Below are 21,694 nucleotides of genomic sequence, written 5' to 3'. Positions count from 1 at the left end.
GTAAAGGGAAGTTACCGATGCGTAGTGTTTTTATACTGTATATCGATCGGTTTAGCATGGGTTTCAATAAATTCAATCAAAATGGCGACTTCCGGTATAAACAATGTGGCTCGAAGTTTGGAAATTAAATCTTATTTTTGACAATAAATATGTTTTGAGCATGCTTGAAGTCATTGTTGATCGTCTCATGCACTAAAGGATCATTATTTAAAGCAATCATTATGCAATAAAGCATGTGTATCTGAGACTGGTAGCGATTATATTGCGTAATTAGTGACTCGTTTTGAAAGGAAATCCGACAGGTCAACTTAACTGGAACATGAGTCATTGTTTGGTCCAAATTGATGTATCAAGTTCATTTTTGATCAAATTCTGACAAAACAACAGTTTTGAACAAATATCTTTTCACAAATAGCGATATAAACACTGGTCTGGATATACCTCAACATAAGTAAGCCTAAGTTAATCACCTTATATTTTGTTTTTATTTGCAGCATAATCCGGGATTGTAATACACTTGTCAATTGTAACCACTGCCCCACCACACCTCGCCCTTGTTCCAGGGGTATACCGGGAACAGCAGAGGCAATGGGCTGTGTTTTTACCTTTCAGGTGGCCCCGCAGTGCCTAGTGGATGTTGTTTTGTCTTCATATTGAAAATAGTCGGGAATGGGCTTCACATAGGTATTCGGGAATGCGGGGCCATTTGGCAGGGATTTTACCAGCAGTGTGTCCATGCAGGTACCCGGGTTTTGAGAGACCGGAAGGCAAAGTCCCCGCTATTCCGGACTGGGGGGGGGGGGGGGTCATATACAATTGGCTGGTGAATAAAAACATCTAAATAACCAAAAAAAGTACTCTGAAAAAATACCCTTGTTCTTGTTGTTTTAATAAGCACATGTCATCGCATTTCCTGTGATAATAAAAACAAAATCTAGTCTATGTTATATGGAGTCTGATGTTTGATGATGCCTGTGTAATTCATCATTTTCTACAAATCCAAAATCAATCCTAAGTTATGTCTAAATACAGTTGCATATGATGTTAAACTGATTCAGGTACAGTAGATTTATATAAGTCGTTTCAAACTTTTTACTAAAAGCAGGGTTATTTATTATTATGAATGATCGTCATATTAAAGTACGTTTTAATTATATAAGAAATTAGATTTATCCATATAATGTTTGTACTAAACACAGATGAATAAATAGTAGGTATTCAAACATTTTCCCAATGTCCATTAGAGGTTCAGTTCAAGATGGCATTAAAATGGGTTTAAGGGCAATTATTTTGAACAATCTTTCTTATTTATATTGAATATAAGGAAAAATATATTTTTCGCTCTTCGCTCGCTTCGGTTTTTATGAAAACTGACAAAAAATTTTTTTTATTTTTTTTTCGATCGCTCGCTCCAATTTTTTTTGGCAAATATCCGAGGAACTAAACATTAATTTGGTGGGCCCTAAGTGACAGTAAAACTTATATATGTTTTACTGTTGATCTACAGTCTATTTCAAACTAGAAGCTGTATTTGCTACTTAGATAATATTTATAAAAAAATTGAAAATGCTTAATTGAATGTGATGTTGGTTTTTGTTTTTCCAAAACCCACGTTATATGCAACAAAATAACTTAAACATAATATGTGTAATACCAACATCGCATTCATTTACGCATTTTAATTTTCACCACCATTACGATCAAAACTCAGTAGCACTCATTACGTTCTGGTCATCATTACCATACGTATTGAGTCTAAAACCGGACATGTTCAGTGGAATAACAAATCATTTGTAGTGGAGAAATGAAACTAATGAATCTTGATACTTCATTTCAGTTTGGCGTACTTCTGCTCCAAAGATACGATCAACGGCTATGCTTTCTAGTGTGCACTGAACAGGTCCTTCAAGGGCGCTGGTCTGCAGTGCTACTTGAAGGGCAGAGAGCTGTTCTTCATCAGAAGATGTGGGAAACGGCCAGGGTGAATGAATTGGCCTGCGACAGGACACTTCTGAGAACGGCGGATCTGAATGGTGATGAAATACACCTGAGTACCACCCAGGTATTCAACCTCACCAGCGCCAAAATGGTACGTATAAAGGTAGTCAACTAACTATTGAGTAAGTTGTTTCAATTATAATTGACAGCTGTCTGAGCCCTGTCTGACACGTTCAGGGACTTAGCCATTTTCTTATTTCATACATTTTACGCACTTAAAGTTAAAATTTGCTATACAGAGATGGTGTTTCAACCTAAAAAAAATAAGGGAACCGGTATAATTCAGATATCGTTATCAAAAGTATAATTAGAGCGCTATGTCAAAGAAGATGTTGTTTAACAATATTTTTGAACCCATGTTTCTAGCTCGACCCTTCAACCCTCTTCACCATGTGGCCAGGGACACATGAACCGAGGGCAGACCTTTTTCATCACATCAGTTTGCCAATCGCCATTAAACCTCTGAGGGTAAGACATACATGTATACCTTGATTGACACTCCCACTTGTCAATTACAAAGGTACTGTAAATGTATCATTATCAAACATAACAGGTGATTACGACTGCCATCTATGTCAATGTCAAGTTTCCGATATGCTTTGGATTCATTATGAGGAGTGGTGAAACATATAGGCGACTTCATTCATAGTGTTATTGTTTTAAATGTTTTTTTCAGGAATTTCTGCGCAATGCCGTTGTGGTACTGGGTGACAACTTTGGTGATGCCGCTATGGCGTGGGATTACATGTTCATCTTGCATAGGTACAGGTGGATCCTGGAGAGTCTTCGGCACTTCAATTTACCGGTATTGTACGGCCCACCAACCGCAGGAAAAACGCTTGTTGCAAACTGTGGAGCCTGGATGAACGGATGCACGGAGTTGCAGATTGCATCGAGGTATAAAATATAGCAAATTTGGTAATTATATGTGTAATGTATACTAGTAACGGTACTATTAGATGATTATATATTTCACGGATGAGTTCGTTAGACATATGTACAGAAACATATCATACATGTAGAATTTATATGGGACAATTAACCTGAAAAAATCAAAAGAAAAGTATTACATCAAAACCATGAATACGGTGGTACGAAACTAACTGATATAGAAAACTTTATTCGCACACTTAAAACACAATGGATATAACGATATCTAGACCCATCTAATACAAGGGATTGGAAGATTTTTATGCACGAAAATCTAAAAAACTATGGAAATAACCTAATTTTTTAATGCGACACAGACCAACGAATCATCAATCGAATCGCTAGTGAGAACTTTTCTTAACGATGTTTTAACGTCATGATTAAACATAAATACTTCTTTATACACTACAGCAAAAAGATATTTTCAAACCACCACCTGAAGTTAAATGGCAACACGTTTTTCCAAACTTAAATGACAATATACCAAGGAAAACAGTTTACAGACAAACGTTTGCAACGTCAATAGACTCGTCCCTACGAAGTTTTCAGTAAAGGTTTCTGTTAAGAATAATACCAACAAATAAATATCTGCATATGTTGATAAAGAAATTTGAAAAAAAACAACAACAAAAAAAACGGGACTCTACCGTGAAATCCGGTAAGTTTGAGTTACATACCTAAATAACTTTGTTTCTTTCTAGTATATCACAGGCATTAAATATATTCAGATGTGTTGTTTATCTCATTATATGTACCGAAAATGATATTAATCAACATTTTAGCACTAACAATGAGCCAGACGCCTGTGCTTATAATACAAACATCACATTGTGCATAAAAAACATGGCAGTGATATTCAACTTATTAGCACAATACACAAATATTGTAGCTAAATACACATAAGGACAAACATGTCTTGGTTTACATTGAATGCAATGAAATATTGTCCATGGCATTATCACTTTGTCCTTACACTGTATTTGGACCCTTCAAATTGACATTTTCTTCTGTTTTTCAACTCACGATAATGCGATGGTAAAAACGCGACAGTACGATGATGAAAACACGATAGTTTATCGCATCATCATCGTACTGTCGTATTTTCGTGTTTTCATCATCGTGCCGTCGCGTTTTCGTCATCGTTGTTACGTGATTTTGCGTTTTTATCATCGTTATATCGAGTATCGCGTTTCAGATCACCACTTGCACAGGCGATAGTCCTAACGGGTTCCCGTACTTATCAGCTTTAAATTCGATGTGTTACATTATTATTTTTGTCTTCTTTTATTGACAAACTAATTAATTACAATTCTTTCAAAACAGAGGCATGCTTTAAAAATCTAGAAGCCCTCTGTTTTCAGATACAAGATACAAGAATCTTTATTTCAAGTCGGGTATATGAAAACAAAGTACATAAGCTCAATGAGGTTTTTTTTTCATGTACTCTACTGGGTTTAAGGAATTCAATCATTTTTAACGGTTTACATCTTTCGATAAACAGGGGATAAGTTATTTTGAAGAAACGTGGAAGATAAATAAACGAATAGTTGTACCCGAATGTTTGAATATTTTGAAGAGTGTGTGATTTTACACATAGCAAAGCACTATACGAGGTATGACAATAACCTTATAATATCTTTTACCTACATTTAACATGAACTTTCAAAGATATACGTCGATAGTGTAAGCAAGATGGTCTATATACACTTAATTAACAACTTACGTGTGTTATGTCTAATTTCCCTTCAGCGAGATTGCAAGTGGCCGGTGATATGAACGCAACAATAAGCGATTTACAATATTACATCCCGTACGGCTTTTTATTTTCGGACAGACTGATTACCCGTCCGATAACTTTTACATCCGGAAACGAAACAAAGATACCTTTATGAACAGATTCAGATCAATGCTGTTCATTTGATATACATTACTTAAATGGCAGAGTAAATGGAGATGAAATAAGTGAATTTACGTTAACGACAAACAATGGATGCAGTTTAGTAGACTATATTTGTTCCAATCCATCTCACGTTTTGAAATAGGATGCGAATAATATCAGATTATTTCCTATTAAAATGTCAATTATCTTTACATGCATAATATTTTGCTCAAAATGACAACATCTTACGACCGGCGTATCCTTATGTATTGAACGATGACTATAAAAATTTCATTTGTCACAGTGTTTGAGCAAGTTTTAGAAAAATACACAATATAATTGGCCAAAATAATAGCCTATTTAAACTCGAACAATTTACCACGCTTTTCCAGCTATCAGAAAGTGTGCTAGCTAGCAAGTGCGGTCGATTCATTCGTAATGGTGGGATAATGACTGACAACACATAAAATATGCAAGATATCATAGCCTACGAAAATACAGGTTCACAAATACCACATATAACTTAAATCATTATATAAAAAAACAAAAGCCGTTAAGGCAGCTATGCAAAACAAAACAAAAAAACAACAACATCACATAATGATGATAAATCGCCGCGAAGATCTTTTAAACTGTCGTAATGATCCTAAAATTAACAATGCAGAACAAAATTAATTAAATGTAGATTAAATATTAGATGATAAACAATAGTTTACCTATTACAACATCTTACGACCGGCGTATCCCTATGTATTGATTAGGACTCGGGAGCCAAAAATGTCGAAGCACATTTTGACTATTATATAACTGAACAGCTAGCAGGGGATACAAGTACGGATACTTTAAATAACCAATAATTGATTGTGAAGTTTCTGAAAGTATTACATTGTGCATTAGATGAAGATGGACTCTGTAATGAACTGTAACTGCAAATAAAACATTATCGTTTTAAACTGTTTAATTTAATAATTGAAAGTGGAATGTTTTCGGACGCATCGGGTGAAAGCATGATTTGTCCGGTTCACAAAAATGGGTCAAAATTAGTGCCTAATAATAGGGCAATATATTTATCCAGCAGTTTGAGTTATATACTGATGCAGATCTTCTCTAAAACACATCAACTGGCCCGACAACGACACTATTATAGATGTAACGCAAGCAGGAGTCAGAAAGGCCTACTCAACCATTGATAATCTATAATCTGGCATTCAGAAGTATACTTATCGACAACGCGGAAGGTTCTATGAATTTGATGTTGATGACTTAAAGCCGTTTGATAGTTGCCAGCATCAGAATATATGGAAATGTCTAACAAGGAACAATATACGAGGTAATTATTTGCAAATGTTTCACTCAATGTACAGCACACTGTAAGCAAGGGTCAAACTGCATAATCGCTTCAATGACATTTTTCAATGTGAGGTTGGGATAAAGCAGGGATGTTGAGTTCCCCGGCTTTAATCTCTTTATCAATGATTTAATAAGCTATATGTACGAGTATAAGAGTTTAAATGAACAACGTTGTAGTTATAACAAACGATACTAACCAACTTCACGCCTTTATGTATGCTGACAGCGCATCTGGGTTTTTTTATTTACAGAGACTTATTAAACAACATTTCACTATTTTGTGACGAAGTTTATATTAAAGTGTCTACAGATAAATCGAAAGTATTGTTATTTAGAGAGATAGATAGATCTTTTATTTCCTCCATGTGTATGAGCTGGTCGATGACAAAAGACAATCTATGGCAACAAACTTCAGAATTATAACTATTTATAAGGCCACACCAAATTGATGTTTCGTTCCAATGATTTACCACACCTAATTTTTGAAAATGTAAAATATAAAAAAGAAAATGCAACCGAACATATATGTTCACCAGGAACTAGGTGTTTATCAGACTATTAGACAGCTGCAATATAATATATTATAAATGTTCTAGATAATTTTATAGGATTTGTTCAATGAAATAAAGTATACAACAACAACAGCAGCAACAACAACACATGTCTTTATTGCATAGACGGTCAGAATAACGAACCAGCAAATGATTGCTATAATTAAAATAGTCACATGGGATATCAAAACAAAGACACACAGATACGACATAAATAAACTAATAAACTACATTTCATTTACACAAGTAGAATTGTTAATGGTCCAGTATTTGTCTATAGCTGTAAATGTAATATGATCTGCATGCTCAGAGATATATACTCCACCTATAGCCATATGTATTCAGTCGCTATAATAAACTCAGTACAGAAACATCACTGTTGTTATACTTCATTAAAGAACCCCAAAACAGTTAAAACCCTACAGGAACAGTGAGAACTACTTTTAATATGGTTAAAATATAATTATTCATATAAAGTATTAAATTTCAGGTGTTACATTTTGCATATAATGAAAATAAAACGGTATCAAATTTGCGTTATTATCAGGAGTCGTTAGGTAATTGATATAGACTAAGATTTTATAGTTATACTTTGGCATTATATTGCGCATTAATTTACAATAAGACATGGTTATTTTAATTCAATAAAACATATATGACATCCTACAGGTTACATAATCTTGCAACGCCACTGTTTATGGCGAATTAGGAAGATACCCTTCTCATATCCAAAGAAATGTGCGTATATTGTCATATTGGTTTAAGGTTGCTACCACTGATAATATTATTATTAAAACTATATATACGCCAGCTAAAAATGATTGTGATAAAGATTATCGTAACTGGGTGTATAACATAAGAAAGCTATTGAATGATTTTGGTTTAAGTAACGTTTATAATGATATTTACAATATTGATGTTAATAGATTTTGAACAGTTTTCAAATGTAGAATACATGGCGCGTTGAAACAAGAATGGTGACACATAAGAGAACCCCGGTGAAGTCACATGATTCCTGGTATGGTACTTTAGAAAAAAGCACAGTGCTAGATATGTATCAAAATTCTAAGGCTAAACTCGGATATAAAAGTCATTTAGACATTTTACCCCAAAGTTTACGATTTTTCTTTTGTAGACTACGACTCTCTGTGAACCCACTTTATATTCAGACCGGTAGATACGCTAGATTTATATTTATATCACTAGATAATAAGGTACGAAACCAAATATATTGTCTTTGTTGTAATTTCAATGATATTGAGGATGAATTTCACTTTGTCTGTATTGTGTGTCAAGCTTTTAATGATTTTAGAAAGAAATATATTAAGACACGCTATTATACAAGACCGTCTGTATTTAAATGTTTACAACTATTGCAATCAAATAATAGAATAGGGCTTATTAAACCGTATGTTTGTTTGTTAAAGATTCCCTGAAAGTGAGATCCACAATAATTAATGTTAGAACTTAATATTGTAAAATTTGTTCATCCTCTGATTTAGATAGATTTTTGTATATATATATACTCGTTTCTATTACATTGTTTGTAATTATGCATATACTTTGACATTGATAATTATAAACATATGTGTTGATGGTTGTACAAGTGGAAATAAACTGTCTTTCTGTCTGTCTGTCTGTCTGTCTGTCATAATGGACATACATTATGATTAATTCTTAAAACAAAACACGTATAAAAACTACATACAGCAAATCAAGTATCTGTAAATGTTTGGCCGCAATGTTTGGTCAAAAGTAAATCGTAACAAAAAAAGCAGGAGACCACGGGCTACTTTCAATAGTTAATGAATAAAATGAATGGGACATTATGCCTTGACAGGTTAGGATTATATTAAATTTAATAATCATGCAAAGCTACCGAATGTTTAAATGAAAAAAGAAAATGAAAAGAACGAACTAAACAGAAAAATGTATGTGGACGTAAACGCATACACGTCGGTTGGTTGGATTTGAATCATCGATTAGTGTTTCATGTTCAGATGAGTAAGCAAATCGCATCATTTGGTCGTGATGTTCTTCTTTTTTATCCACGAAAATTTACACGAAATCGGGGATATACTGAAAGTAAGTTCTATTTGAAAATTTCAATAAAATGCTCGGCAAATCTACCCAGTTTAATTAGAACTATAGGATTATTTGATTGTAATAATTCCCAATATTGCAATATATTTGGATGCGTACGGAAATGTCTAATAATGTACTAAAGTCGTTGATCATTTAAAATGTTACAGACAAGCAGGTAGTGGAAACGATCTCCCAAATCGCTTTTGTCACATGAAGTATAATAATCTTGCTTATGTTCTTGTTACGTATTGGAGGTGACTTTCATGCATATATGAGTTTACTGAGCTTTTTGGTATATTTGTTTTATTGTATTTAACCATTTATATTGTTTAGGGGAGTGATGCATTTCAATATATACAAAGAAAGAGTACTTATTAACATCACCTAAAATTAATTCATTCCAATTATTAATCATGCTAGCCTGAATAATGATTTTAATGGGAGATGGGTTTTCTACGCACATAACATGTGCGCAGGTGTAGATTTTCTGGATTTAGGTGATTCTGCGTCAAAATGATTCGTGAATTTTCTCAATGCAATTAAATATTTTCTTCAAGGCCCCTTGGATCAGTGTGTGTATACCACGTGATAAATTACGTCATATATACTAACTCGCAAGGCAACATTTTGCTTAAAATGAAAACACTGGGGATTGCATCAACATAACGAGAAAAGACAACGTACCCAACTTTTGCTTTGGGATCTAAATAACTTTATCAAATAATTCAACATAATAACATTGTCGGTAATAGAATAGCTTTTCATAATTTCAACGTGATTTTGATTGATTCTTTGGTCGAGGGCACTTAACTTTATGAGTCGCGCGTTGCGGACCGCGGTGAATACTTTTCAAAGGCAACTAAATATAGTTATCTGGCGGTAATTATTCAGGATGAGGAATCACGTGACTTCAACGGGGTTCTCACATGTGTCACCACGGTTCAAAACCGAGGTAAACAAGCAAGAAGGTGACAGTAATTCCTAAATAACTTTCTACAGAAAAGATAGGAATATATTTCTTAGCCAATAAAGGACAACGCTATTTTCTGCTTCTACAAGTGTGAACTATTTTGGATTTGCTTGTATTTTAAAGATGCAATCCTTGGCCAAAATTTCAACTCGACGGAATTTTGAGGAACGATGCAACGCTGTGTGCGCCGTGAGTCTTTGTTTTCTACATATTTCTTAGTAATTAGTATAAGCAATCAGACATGCGTTAAAAGTTAGTTTTGCTCATTACTCTCATAAAACGAATTGTTTGTTAAATGTTTTTATAGTTTTTTTTCAATAAATATCGAATTTTCAAGAAATTCTGTTGTAAACGTGAATGTTATATGTGCTGCCGCTAACGTGAACTTCTTTTCATCTTAATTAAGCCGACTATGTTTAATCGGTATGCTTAACAAACGTCTCATAACATGCTTATTTTATTCTATTTTATAGTTTGTATTGCTCTCTCAATTGTGACGAGAATGTATACAATCCAAAACTCTTATTAATGGTATGATTTTACATCAATTTGATCGATTTGAAAATGTTCAAATTATATTGCCTGAAGACCATTAAAGGGAGACTTCAAATACCCATTTCCCTCTGTAGTTTCACCAAATGTTTACAAAGATAATTTGATGAAGTTATAAATACAATAACATGGAAGGCAAAATACACTTCAGCCAAACCCGTCCCCTGTACGTTCCAAAATGAAAGAAATTCAACAGCCAAGAAATGATTACATTCAATAACAAAATCGCCATTTCTAAGGTTAATTATAAAACTGCCCACACTCCAGTTAAATCCCCTGCTTCGAAAATGGTCAAAATATCTTTATCCAGAAGAAATCAGGAAATAATAAGAAGTACCGACAAAGAAATTGACTACCATGAACATGACCTTCCGTCGTAAGATGATAATTTGTATCTTGCATGGCCTTTCGTGTAAGAAAGGTTCTTCCCAACCAGAGCCTAGTGTGTTATGCCGAAACAAGGTTTACAAAGTTTTCACATTTCAAATAATGCCATATGACAATTTACAGCAGACGACGGTCTTCAACAAGGGAGGCAATTATGTGATGACAATAGAAGAGTAGTTCATTGCGGATATTCTTTTATCTTTAGCCATGAGCACGATAAGGATGTCCAGCACGGCCAAATATTTGAATCAACTGATCGGGGTGGGGGGGGGGGGAGGGTGATAGCTCTGACGCCATAGAAGAATATATCACCAACCAGACATCGTAAGTGGAATCACACGCCTCACAGTGTGATAATTAAATTTCCTAGTTTGTGATAATAAAATTTCCTAGTTAATTCAAATGCATAAAGGCCAGGCCATAGGCCAATGAAGATACATATGTTCATCAATGGAATTCATAATATATATAATTAAATGCACTTCTATCAATCGATCGTAGGCCACAATATCTATTAATACACGCACACTTATTTATACTAACAAGGTACTTTCGAAACACAAATTGAACATAGATAGTACACATAGAATAGAATATCATATAACCATAGTAAGGTGACAGTGATTACAAATTTCATTTAAATGAGTATTTAACATCATTATAAATATAATAGCTGGGGATAAACATTGCTACTTTCCTTTGAATAGTCTTTTTTGTTTTTGTAAAAGTTCAACAAATTTGGTTATATTTGGTCTATTTAAATAGTATTTATGTATGTATTGTCTTCTTAAATAACTAAATAAAGTACAAATAAAATTAATCTACTATTTTATGGCAAACTTGACTTTTCCTTTCATATTCAGATATAGGAGAATGTTTGTGCCATCTTCTGGCCTCAATTTCTTACCTGTGTGACGAAAGTCTAGGTCTCGTCAATGCTTTCCTTAATTTAACTATATTAACAACATACAAAAATGGCTGCAACTTACAGTCTGCGAACAATACTTATAAATATTTAATCACATTTACGATTCCTATAATTAGTAATGGTATTTTACCAAGTTCTCCATACACAAAATTGTTCTGAGTTTGGGTTATAACACCCAGTATTTCTTTACAGAACTTGGAATAAACTCTTTCTAACATAATGCTATCTTATAGACCCAAAACTTCACAACCATATTTTGAACAAGATATATTAATTTATCAATCAAAGATAAATAATGGCATGTTGCTATACCAGGAAATTTTACTAGGTCTGAATCAAGCTTGTAAAAATATCTTCATAGCTTGTCCTGAGCAATTGTCAAACGTTTTGCTAAATGACCCATCAGTGCTAAATACTATTCCTAGATAAGTAAATTTATTCACAATTACAAACTCAAGCCCTTGGTACAAACATATAAAATTTCGCTTAATGTTTCAGCCTTTTTAAAAGATAATTACCTTTGTTTTATTTGCATTTACACTAATATCACTGTGGAAAACGTTCTATCTATAACAGTAATCTTTTAACAACAACAGGTCATTTTGTAGCTCACTTTCAGATTCTGAATAGACTGCCATAAATACGTTTCTTTTTGAAAAAACTACACCTATTTTAAAAAACTCTTAAAAAGATAGTTTTGTCATTTGTGTTCACATTGCCGATGTTTAATGTATTCAAAAGAGTACAAAGGCCATGCCAATCAACAATGGAATATGATTATATTTATGTAAGCAACAACATGACTAAAGTGTAATATGCAAACATATAATATATCAAAGAAATTGTTATTTCATCTACTACATCCATAATTTAAAAGGATTGTTTCATTATGAGCGCGACGTTTTGAATCATTTCATTTAAAGGGTTTGGCTTATATCATGAAAAAGAAATAAGTAGTTTATAATGACGTCACACACAAATAAAATAGATCCAACCAGCAACTCATGTAATCATTTATTTCTTCTATTCAATAGTTTAATGATTAATTGTACATTAACACGTAGTTCAATCTTTTCTTAAGTGTTGACTTTCTTTTACCGGGGGATGTACATGGAACGGAATTGGCTGGAGTATATCTTGTCTTCCATTTGAATGTATTCATCACTGCATCAATTGAATTTATCCATATTTTGTCAACATTTGGTGGAACATATGAGGGTTGACTCTCTTACAGAGGGACAATGATTTGGACGTATCACCATGACGGCCTACCTAGAACATAAATTTAACATTTTAAAATCGATCAAATGGATGAATATACATTCATTTCATAAAAGAAATATCATTTGGAATAATAGTTCAACGTTGAATGAATTATCGTCACAGTTGAAGCAGTAGTTCAAACCACTTATTAAATAAAATTAGCATGTTATGAGAGGAATTCACGTTAACAACAGCATTTATAAAATTCACATTAACAACAGCCTTTCTTCAATTCAATTCAATTCAATATCTTTATTTCCTCCTTGCAGGAGATATGCATTTTATATACACATAGAAAAGTCAATATTCAAAATTATAATGGAGCATTACAAATATGTACAACATGTGCCCAATTAGGGTGATTAGTCTTCCATATGTACTGTTCATTGAGTGACATATGTGTCATATTCAACTTAAACTCCATGAACACATATGGAGATGTACTGAAATGATATCAGTAAGAATGTCATGTTCGCGTCATCTTCAAGTAATGGCTGTATCGGAGCACCCATGAGCCTTAACGCAAACATAGTTTGGCTCAAGTTCAATAACCCTGATACAAAGTCACTGCCACAAAACAAACTGCCGCTCAGTAGTTGAGACCTCAATAAGGCTGTCGATTTGCATTCGCTAATTACATGCACAATTGTGTCCGATATCTGGAGGTTGCTGCGTTCACAGACGACCAAGTCCGTCCATTGATTTCCACGGCACCATATTTTAGCAACCGCATGCATCATGTTCCTATGGTCAGCCCTGTTGCACACTTTGTATACAATAGATGGAGTGATGGTAGGCTGTAGTACCCTGAAGTAGGCAAAGTCGGAGTCCGTCATTACCCTATGTTTCCAACTGTGAGCTTCCACCGAGAACACAAGCTGTCTGACAGTCCTTTTCCACAACAACTTGGTAGGTAACGAAGAAGGATTGATGAGAACATTATTAATAAGAGAATGGAGGCCAAGTTGGCAAAGAATGTTACATATATCGGGTACGAATCCGTACCGCACGTTTGTATTTCATGATAGAAATAACAAGTATCGTCGAATAAAGATGTTACGACAGGTGCATTTACAATCTAGGCTTAGAAGTTTGTGTAGAAACATAAGCTTCCTTACAGTAACATCACAACTAAGTTTGTGCAACCCAACCATTGATTCACACATATCTGACCTTGTACGAACATGGAATCCCTGTATTTTCTTAACAATGAAATGTTGGAATTTGTCAATCAAGTACACGTTGTGTTTATTTAAATTACACCATAGCTCAGATCCATATAATACAATTGGTTTTACTATCTTTGAAAACAAATTGACACAAACTAAGGGGTTTGCACCATACGGGTTGACACCTTGAGCTGCCATAGAGAAGAACGCGTTTCTGGCCTTTTGTATCCTATCTTGTATCCGCATGGTATAGTTCAAATTCGAGTCATGCCTTATACCCAAGTGGTTCACGTTATTTACTTGTTGTAATAATTTGTCTCCGTATATGATCCCTGCGACAGGTATGGACCTGCGCATTGAAAATACGATGATATTCGATTTGGCAACACTAATGTACATCTTCCAAGTTTTACAATACTTGTAAACAATGTCGATCATAATCTGAAGAAAGAGGGGGGCTACAGCGACTAGCGCAATGTCGTCTGCGAATGATGGGTTTCCCGCCTTTACGGACATCACCGTGCAACCGCTATTGCTATTCTCTAAGTCCAATAACAACTGTTCGGCGTAAACAAGATAGAGAAATGTCGAAAGTACTCCTCCTTGGCGTACTGATCTGCGAACGTTAATGATATCTGAGTTCAGTCCGTTTGTGCGTACCACACATTTCAGATTGTCATACGTGCTCATAATGATCCGTAGAAATTTTCCAGTAAGTCCTAACTGACCGAGTTTGTAAAACAAACCGGTGTGCCATACAGAATCAAACGCGGCTTTCTGGTCTAAACACGCCGTGTACACGTTACTTCCGGTTTCTATCTGCGTGTAGACTGTTTCCTGGAAGTTGAAGGCGGTTGTGAGACAGCTGAGTCCTGTCTGAAAACCCTGTTGCTGTGGCGACGGAAATTGTAGGCGATGCATTTTGATGTGGTTATTTATTCTGTTCAATAAGATTCGTTCAAAGATTTTACAAAAACAAGGCAATAGCGACACTGGCCGGAAGCTGTTGGGATCATTCTTTGCTTTTCCTTTTCCCTTATAAAGAGGTATTATAATACTTGTCTTCCACGTCTCAGGTATTGTTTCGTTACGCAGGACTGAGTTAAACAGCTTCAAGAGGGCGGTTTGTAACATTTTCCCTCCGTGTATGACATGTTCATTTAGTATATTGTCGATTCCTGGTGATTTTTGCTTCTTAAGCGTTTTTACAACTGATTCGACCTCAACTGGTAGTATTTCGCACAACAGCATTATGTCTTGGCGACTGTCATTGCTAGCAAAGTCTTGTACACGCATATTTATTGCTTCATCTTCACGCGAAAGATGATAGTTGTGATCGAACACATTTTCAAAATATTTTTGGAAGCCTTTAACGACATTTTCATCAGAATATTTCACATCATCAAATATCAGTTCGTTACAAATTTCAGTATTTTTCCCACTCTTACTCTTTAATGTTTTCCAGAACTGTCTATAGTCAAGCTCTGCGGTGCGATTCAGATCATCTAAGTATTTGTTTTCACTTTCTCTTTGTTTTTGTCTCTGAATGTTCCTGAACTTTGCTTTAGCCTGCTTATATTCACGATAGGTATCGTACTCGTTACCTCTTGGTCGCCCTGCTGCCATCCAGATTCTTCGTAATCCTCGCGCAGCGGTGTGAGAGGCTTTTACTTCACGATCCCAATACGGTTTCGCACGCTTATTAAATTTGCTGACTGGTAGACAAGACGATGCCGTATGTAACGTATCAGTGATCAGTGCGTTTAAGAAGTCCGGTTTACAATTGTCGATTTCTGTGTCTAAGATACACTTAAGGCCATCTTGAATTGCACAATTATAGCGTTCAATATTTTCATTTGTACATTTGTTCCATGCTATGCCCGACCTGTTAAGCCTTATCTCCTGCAGTCGCGGCTTAATGGCAAATTTCATTATCATCGGTTAGTGGTCGGACGTCATTATCTCAGCACTATTCGTTATTTGGAATGATTTGACATTTTCTAAGAATGTTCCCTCAATGAAAATATAGTCCAATATAGACTGGTTTGGCACAAATGTGTAAACATCTCCTTTGCTACATGATAGTTGAACAGATAAAAGATTGTTCTTGGCAATGAAATTTGTAAGAAGCCGTGATTTACCGTTCCCTTTATATCCATTCGTTAGATAATGTCCGTTAAAGTCACCTGCGGCAATAACGTTCCCCACCTTGGTATAATGCGATAATAATGACTCTAAATTACTCAGTTCAAACTGATAAAGATCTAAATCGTTACATGCTGGTAAATACGCACAAAATATATACAATGGGGTCGAATTAGTACACTTAACTTCTATGCCAATAATTCTTTCACTCATAATAGTTTCTATTCGTTCTATACAATATGAGAGAGATTTTTACACACTATTGCAACCCCAGATTTTCCACATTTTAAGGGTCCATACTGATCTGTACTTTTATCAACAGTTACGAAAGAATTATAGTTGTGATGTATCGAGTCGAAAAAAGATACAGATCGTTGAAGTAACTTATGCTCAGTGATTAAACAAATATCAATGTCATTTTTGTCTAACATTTCAGAAAGCGGGTATGCCGAGGACATAATGCCACGGCAGTTCCAACATAACATATAAACTATCATAACTATTGCATACAAAATAATAAACTTAGCCATCGTATTTAGGTGTGATATACAACGTTAACATAAAAATAAGAAACCACGATTAGTATCGGTTTCTCTCGAAACAGTCGTCCCGGGCTTCTTGTGACCTCCAATAATCGCCCGTTGGGTCCCAATTATCGTCTTATTCCCGGGTTTCGCTACGCTGGTCCCACCGTGTGCTATGCTGGTCGTCACTATGGTAGCGAACGTCGTTTCCCGTGTCGAGCCTGTAATCCCTTTCGTAATCGTAACGCGTCGCCGCGAAGCCCCGCTTCTTGTGTTGGTACCGTCTGTCACGGCGCTCACGCCTAGAGGCCACTCGCGAGGACTGTCGCTGGTCATCCCACTCCTCCTTAGTAACCCACTTCCGGTAGGTAATCCCGTCCGGCCAAAACCTGTCATCGTCTATGATTGGCTCAAGTTCCTCCGGTACGTTTAACTTTGCCGATGAGCCTGATTTACCGTGGAAAACCCGGGTGTACGAAAGATACACATTGTTTTGTTTAAAGTATTCGTATATGTCCTTTTCTACAACGTCACGATCAATGTTACCAATGAAATATGACACATTACGCCGCCTTCGCACAGATATGAACTTATTCATATTTTCGTCACTGAAGTTCATTTCCTTCTGGCACTCGTCTTCTACGGGTGCTTCCTGTCTCGACTGTGCACTGTACCTTTCACGTCTATTTGTTGCGTCGACGTTTGAATGCTCGTTTTCTTTTTTAGAACGTTGTGCAGGCGCTGCTTCCTGATGCTTCTCTGGTGACGACGGTTTCGTGTAGTCTTGTGGGTCGTAGTACCCTTACGTGTTTCCTGTTCCGGTACGCGCAGGGCACTTTCGAGCGTAATGGCATCGGCGTACGATTCGGGCTGTATAGAGCTTTTTAAGGGCGCTGCTCCCTGTCGCTTTGTTGACGGCAATGATTTCGTATTGTCCTGTGTGATTAGTGTCGTCATTTTGGAGTTATCTGAAGTTATACATGTATGCATGTCCTGCTTCCTAGAGCGCACATCACTTCCCAGCGTAATAGCATCGGCGTATGTTTTTGGCTGAACAGCGTCAGCTCCTGCATCGTGACCACTATAGCTCGCGGATGTATCATCGGTTTTATTCCAAGCACCGTCGACAAGTCGTTGATTTACGGTCGCTATGGAAGAGCCAAGACGCTTCACCTCAGTCTGAAGCTTACTGATTTCGGAAGTAGCGGTTGCTTCCGGTAGCCTCGCAAGTACACTTCTAAACGTTCCGTTAAGCATTCGCTATCTGTGCCATGTCAGTTTGAATAGCTGCGACAAGCACTGAGTCTTTAGCTTGTTGTGCCGATATCTTGAGAATTTCAGAATTCATATTTGCAATGAGTGCTAATAAGTCAGGTTGGACGATGCTTTCTTTCGGCGATGGACAGTCATTACACAAGATTATAGTGTCATTTCCAGCGCTTGCAAATATCTCAGAAATTTCCTTTGTTTGTTCTCCGCATAAGTATGCATTTATCACATAGCAGTCATTGGCGTATTTCTTTTCCCTGGTGGCTTGCGACGAGTTCCTACGGTTTACAAGGCGGGTGCCCGGGCAATCCGGAAGTGCACGTGCTCTGTCCGCAAGCCGAGGCCTGTACTCATCAATCTTTGTATAATCATTGCAGCATAATCTTAATAGTTCACGTATATAATCCTCACGACACAATCTAGCGAGTTTGTAATCAAGTTCCTGAAAGAACTGCTGGGGAAGCGGGGGCTGTGATAAATCAACATCAGGGTCCTCGAACGAAGCGTCATCCTCGAAGATGCTGTTGCACTGGCTAGCAGTCCGTTCACGTTTAATGCGCAATATGCTTTCGTTTACCAGTACTTTAAGATCCGTTTCATCGGTTGACATCTTGAATACACTATTGTTCCGTTATGTTAGATGTACAATTGATTGATGTCCCTCTATTTAATCATGCCCTGGGGCTATCAAGAGAACCGAGGAGCGTGGCCCCTAGGCAAGTCTTCGTGTATAAACATAAACATAGGCTACTATGACAACTGCTCAACAATATGTCTTTGTTATCATATTTACACAATGAGCCATCAACGTTTTATCAAATAACTTGCTCCAATTAATCCCTTTTTTAAGAACGTTTCTTCGGTTGTAAACGTGAATGTTATATGTGCTGCCGCTAACGTGAACTTCTTTTCATCTTAATAAAGCCGACTATGTTTAATCGGTATGCTTAACAAACGTCTCATAACATGCTTATTTTATTCTATTTTATAGTTTGTATTGCTCTCTCAATTGTGACGAGAATGTATAATATCCAAAACTCTTATTATTGGTATGATTTCACATCAATTTGATCGATTTGAAAATGTTCAAATTATGTTGCCTGAAGACCATTAAAGGGAGACTTCAAATACCCATTTCCCTCTGTAGTTTCACCAAATGTTTACAAAGATAAATGAAATGGATGAAGTAATAAATACAATAGAATGGAAGGCAAAGTACACTTCAGCCAAACCCGTCCCATGTACGTTCCAAAGTGAAAGAAATTCAACAGCCAAGAAATGATTACATTAAGTAACAAAATCGCCATTACTAAGGTTAATTATAAAACTGCCCACACTCCAGTTAAATCCCCTGCTTCGAAAATGGTCAAAATATCTTTATCCAGAAGAAATCAGGAAATAATAAGAAGTACTGACAAAGAAATTGACTACCATGAACATGACCTTCCGTCGTAAGATGATAATTTGTATCTTGCATGGCCTTTCGTGTAAGAAAGGTTCTTCCCAACCAGAGCCTAGTGTGTTATGCCGAAACAAGGTTTACAAAGTTTTCACATTTCAAATAATCCCATATGACAATGTGTTACAGCAGACGACGGTCTTCAACAAGGGAGGCAATTATGTGAAGACAATAGAAGAGTAGTTCATTGCGGATATTCTTTTATCTTTAGCCATGAGCACGATAAGGATGTCCAGCACGGCCAAATATTTGAATCAACTGATCGGGGTGGGGGGGGGAGGGTGATAGCTCTGACGCCATAGAAGAATATATCACCAACCAGACATCGTAAGTGGAATCACACGCCTCACAGTGTGATAATTAAATTTCCTAGTTTGTGATAATAAAATTTCCTAGTTAATTCAAATGCATAAAGGCCAGGCCATAGGCCCATGAAGATACATATGTTCATCAATGGAATTCATAATATATATAATTAAATGCACTTCTATCAATCGATCGTAGGCCACAATATCTATTAATACACGCACACTTATTTATACTAACAAGGTACTTTCGAAACACAAATTGAACATAGATAGTACACATAGAATAGAATATCATATAACCATAGTAAGGTGACAGTGATTACAAATTTCATTTAAATGAGTATTTAACATCATTATAAATATAATAGCTGGGGATAAACATTGCTACTTTCCTTTGAATAGTCTTTTTTGTTTTTGTCAAAGTTCAACAAATTTGGTTATATTTGGTCTATTTAAATAGTATTTATGTATGTATTGTCTTCTTAAATAACTAAATAAAGTACAAATAAAATTAATCTACTATTTTATGGCAAACTTGACTTTTCCTTTCATATTCAGATATAGGAGAATGTTTGTGCCATCTTCTGGCCTCAATTTCTTACCTGTGTGACGAAAGTCTAGGTCTCGTCAATGCTTTCCTTAATTTAACTATATTAACAGCATACAAAAATGGCTGCAACTTACAGTCTGCGAACAATACTTATAAATATTTAATCACATTTACGATTCCTATAATTAGTAATGGTATTTTACCAAGTTCTCCATACACAAAATTGTTCTGAGTTTGGGTTCTATTACCCAGTATTTCTTTACAGAACTTGGAATAAACTCTTTCTAACTTAATGCTATCTTATAGACCCAAAACTTCACAACCATATTTTGAACAAGATATATTAATTTATCAATCAAAGATAAATAATGGCATGTTGCTATACCAGGAAATTTTACTAGGTCTGAATCAAGCGTGTAAAAATACCTTCATAGCTTGTCCTGAGCAATTGTCAAACGTTTTGCTAAATGACCCATCAGTGCTAAATACTATTCCTAGATAAGTAAATTTATTCACAATTACAAACTCAAGCCCTTGATACAAACATATAAAATTTCGCCTAATGTTTCAGCCTTTTTAAAAGATAATTACCTTTGTTTTATTTGCATTTACACTAATATCACTGTGGAAAACGTTCTATCTATAACAGTAATCTTTTAACAACAACAGGTCATTTTGTAGCTCACTTTCAGATTCTGAATAGACTGCCATAAATACGTTTCTTTTTGAAAAAAACTACACCTATTTTAAAAAACTCTTAAAAAGATAGTTTTGTCATTTGTGTTCACATTGCCGATGTTTAATGTATTCAAAAGAGTACAAAGGCCATGCCAATCAACAATGGAATATGATTATATTTATGTAAGCAACAACATGACTATAGTGTAATATGCAAACATATAATATATCAAAGAAATTGTTATTTCATCTACTACATCCATAATTTAAAAGGATTGATATTTTTCATTATGAGCGCGACGTTTTGAATCATTTCATTTAAAGGGTTTGGCTTATATCATGAAAAAGAAATAAGTAGTTTATAATGACGTCACACACAAATAAAATAGATCCAACCAGCAACTCATGTAATCATTTATTTCTTCTATTCAATAGTTTAATGATTAATTGTACATTAACACGTAGTTCAATCTTTTCTTAAGTGTTGACTTTCTTTTACCGGGGGATGTACATGGAACGGAATTGGCTGGAGTATATCTTGTCTTCCATTTGAATGTATTCATCACTGCATCAATTGAATTTATCCATATTTTGTCAACATTTGGTGGAACATATGAGGGTTGACTCCGTCTCTTACAGAGGGACAATGATTTGGACGTATCACCATGACGGCCTACCTAGAACATAAATTTAACATTT

General features: G+C 35.4%; 1 protein-coding gene across 1 annotated transcript in view; it reads left to right on the top strand.

Moving 5' to 3' along the window:
* Positions 1–5,591: 5,591 nt before the first annotated feature.
* The window catches only part of LOC128232163 (sodium- and chloride-dependent neutral and basic amino acid transporter B(0+)-like), a 35,882-nt gene continuing 19,779 nt past the window's right edge, over positions 5,592–21,694 (top strand). Inside the window, exons 1-2 of the mRNA XM_052945568.1 lie at positions 5,592–6,137; positions 9,887–9,952. Of these exons, the coding sequence (XP_052801528.1) occupies positions 9,887–9,952 (66 nt within the window). The 5' untranslated portion in view covers positions 5,592–6,137. The remainder of the gene's footprint in view (positions 6,138–9,886; positions 9,953–21,694) is intronic.

This window comes from Mya arenaria, chromosome 4, assembly GCF_026914265.1.
Source record: "Mya arenaria isolate MELC-2E11 chromosome 4, ASM2691426v1".
NCBI lineage: Eukaryota > Metazoa > Mollusca > Bivalvia > Myida > Myidae > Mya > Mya arenaria.
This window is presented reverse-complemented; position numbering and strand designations above follow the sequence as displayed.